We start from the raw sequence: 2,019 nt of genomic DNA on the forward strand, positions 1-2,019 counted from the left end.
GTGTGGTCCTGGTCAAGACAATCTCCTGAACTCCAGACTGAATGTCAGAATGGGAAAGAAAGGTGATTTAAGCCGTTTTGAGCGTGGCATGGTTGTTGGTGGCAGACGGGCCGGTCTGAGTATTTCACAATCTGCTCAGTTACTGGGATTTACACACACAACCATTTCTAGGGTTTACAGAGAATGGTGTGAAAAGGGAAGAGCATCCAGTCTGCGGCAGTCCTGTGGGAGAAAATGCCTTGTTGATGCTCGAGGTCAGAGGAGAATGGGCCGACTGATTCAAGCTGATAGAAGAGCAACTTTGACTGAAATAACCACTCGTTACAACCGAGGTATGCAGCAAAGCATTTGTGAAGCCACAACACACACAACCTTGAGGCGGATGGGCTACACCAGCAGAAGACCCCACCGGGCACCACTCATCTCCACTACAAACAGGAAAAAGAGGCGACAATCTGCACGAGCTCACCGATAGTGGACAGTTGAAGACTGGAGAAATGTTGCCTGGTCTGATGAGTCTCGATTTCTGCTGAGACATTCAGATGGTAGAGTCAGAATTTGGCGTAAACAGAATGAGAACATGGATCCATCATGCCTTGTTACCACTGTGCAGGCTGGTGGTGGTGGTGTAATGGTGTGGGGGATGTTTTCTTGGCACACTTTAGGCCCCTTAGTGCCAATTGGGCATCGTTTAAATGCCACGGCCTACCTGAGCATTGTTTCTGACCATGTCCATCCCTTTATGACCACCATGTCCCCATCCTCTGATGGCTACTTCCAGCAGGATAATGCACCATGTCACAAAGCTCCAATCATTTCAGATTGGTTTCTTGAACATGCCAATGAGTTGACTGAACTAAAATGGCCGCCACAGTCCCCAGATCTCAACCCAATAGAGCATCTTTGGGATGTGGTGGAACAGGAGCTTCGTGCCCTGGATGTGCATCCCACAAATCTCCATCAACTGCAAGATGCTCTCCTATCAATATGGGCCGACATTTCTAAAGAATGCTTTCAGCAGCTTGTTGATCAATGCCACGGAGAATTAAGGCAGTTCTGAAGGAGAAAGAGTCAAACACAGTATTAGTGTGTGTTCCTAATAATCCTTTAGGTGAGTGTGTATAAACACTCACACACACTCACTCACTCACTCACACACACACACACTCACACACTCACACACACACACACACACTCACACACTCTCTCACACACACTGCAGGCCAGTTTTTAATTCTCTCAGGAAGGAACACTCACGTGCACGTCTAGAAACATCTTTGGTAAAAGCTCAGCGCAGGTTTTCTGCAAGAATCAAAGTGTGAAGTTTACACATGACCATAATCACTGCGTCTCTCTCTCTCTCTCTCTCTCTCTCTCTCTCTCTCTCTCTCTCTCTCTCTCTCTCTCTCTCTCTCTCTCTCTCTCTCTCTCTCTCTCTCTCACACACACACACACACACACACACACACACACACACACACACACTCACAAGAACAGATTCACTCACCGTGCGATCAGATTTATGTATTTTGTCCAAAGTGTTCATGATATCTCGGCTGAGTCCCAGAACGCGCGAGTAACAGGTCGGCGGCGCGCAGCTCGTGAACCAAACCAAACCGAGAATAAAGAGGAAAGAAACGAGTCTCGCCATCTCTGCCTCTCTCAAGAACAGAAGAGGAGGAGAACCTCTGCCTATAAACGCGCGTGTGCGTGTGTGCGAGCGCGCGCGCGTGTGTAAGAGAGAGAGAGATCCCGACGTCACATTCCACCCTGTGCACGCGCAGATGTGTGTGCGTGTGCGTGCGTGTGTGTGTGTGTGATTATATTTTGGTAATAACATTTATGAACGTTTAACAAAGTGTGAATGATCTAAAGTATGATTAAGGCGATGAGTGTGTCCTGATACTCCAATAGAGTTTAGAATGTCTCTAAATGCCAATCCCAATGCGTCTTTTTCATTGTCTACGTGGATATTAAAATCCCCAACAATTAGTACTTTATCTACAGCTAATACTAACT

At 47.1% G+C, this 2,019-nt stretch overlaps 1 protein-coding gene across 1 annotated transcript in view; it reads right to left on the reverse strand.

Annotated features, from left to right (window-relative positions):
- Positions 1-1,731, reverse strand: part of LOC137092477 (cytokine-like protein 1) — a 5,852-nt gene extending 4,121 nt beyond the window's left edge. Inside the window, exons 1-2 of the mRNA XM_067456722.1 lie at positions 1,508-1,731; positions 1,258-1,302 (exon numbers count right to left, since the gene is read on the reverse strand). Coding sequence (XP_067312823.1) covers positions 1,258-1,302; positions 1,508-1,651 — 189 coding nt within the window. The 5' untranslated portion in view covers positions 1,652-1,731. The remainder of the gene's footprint in view (positions 1-1,257; positions 1,303-1,507) is intronic.
- Between the last annotated feature and the right edge of the window lie 288 nt (positions 1,732-2,019).

This window comes from Pseudorasbora parva, chromosome 11, assembly GCF_024679245.1.
Source record: "Pseudorasbora parva isolate DD20220531a chromosome 11, ASM2467924v1, whole genome shotgun sequence".
NCBI lineage: Eukaryota > Metazoa > Chordata > Actinopteri > Cypriniformes > Gobionidae > Pseudorasbora > Pseudorasbora parva.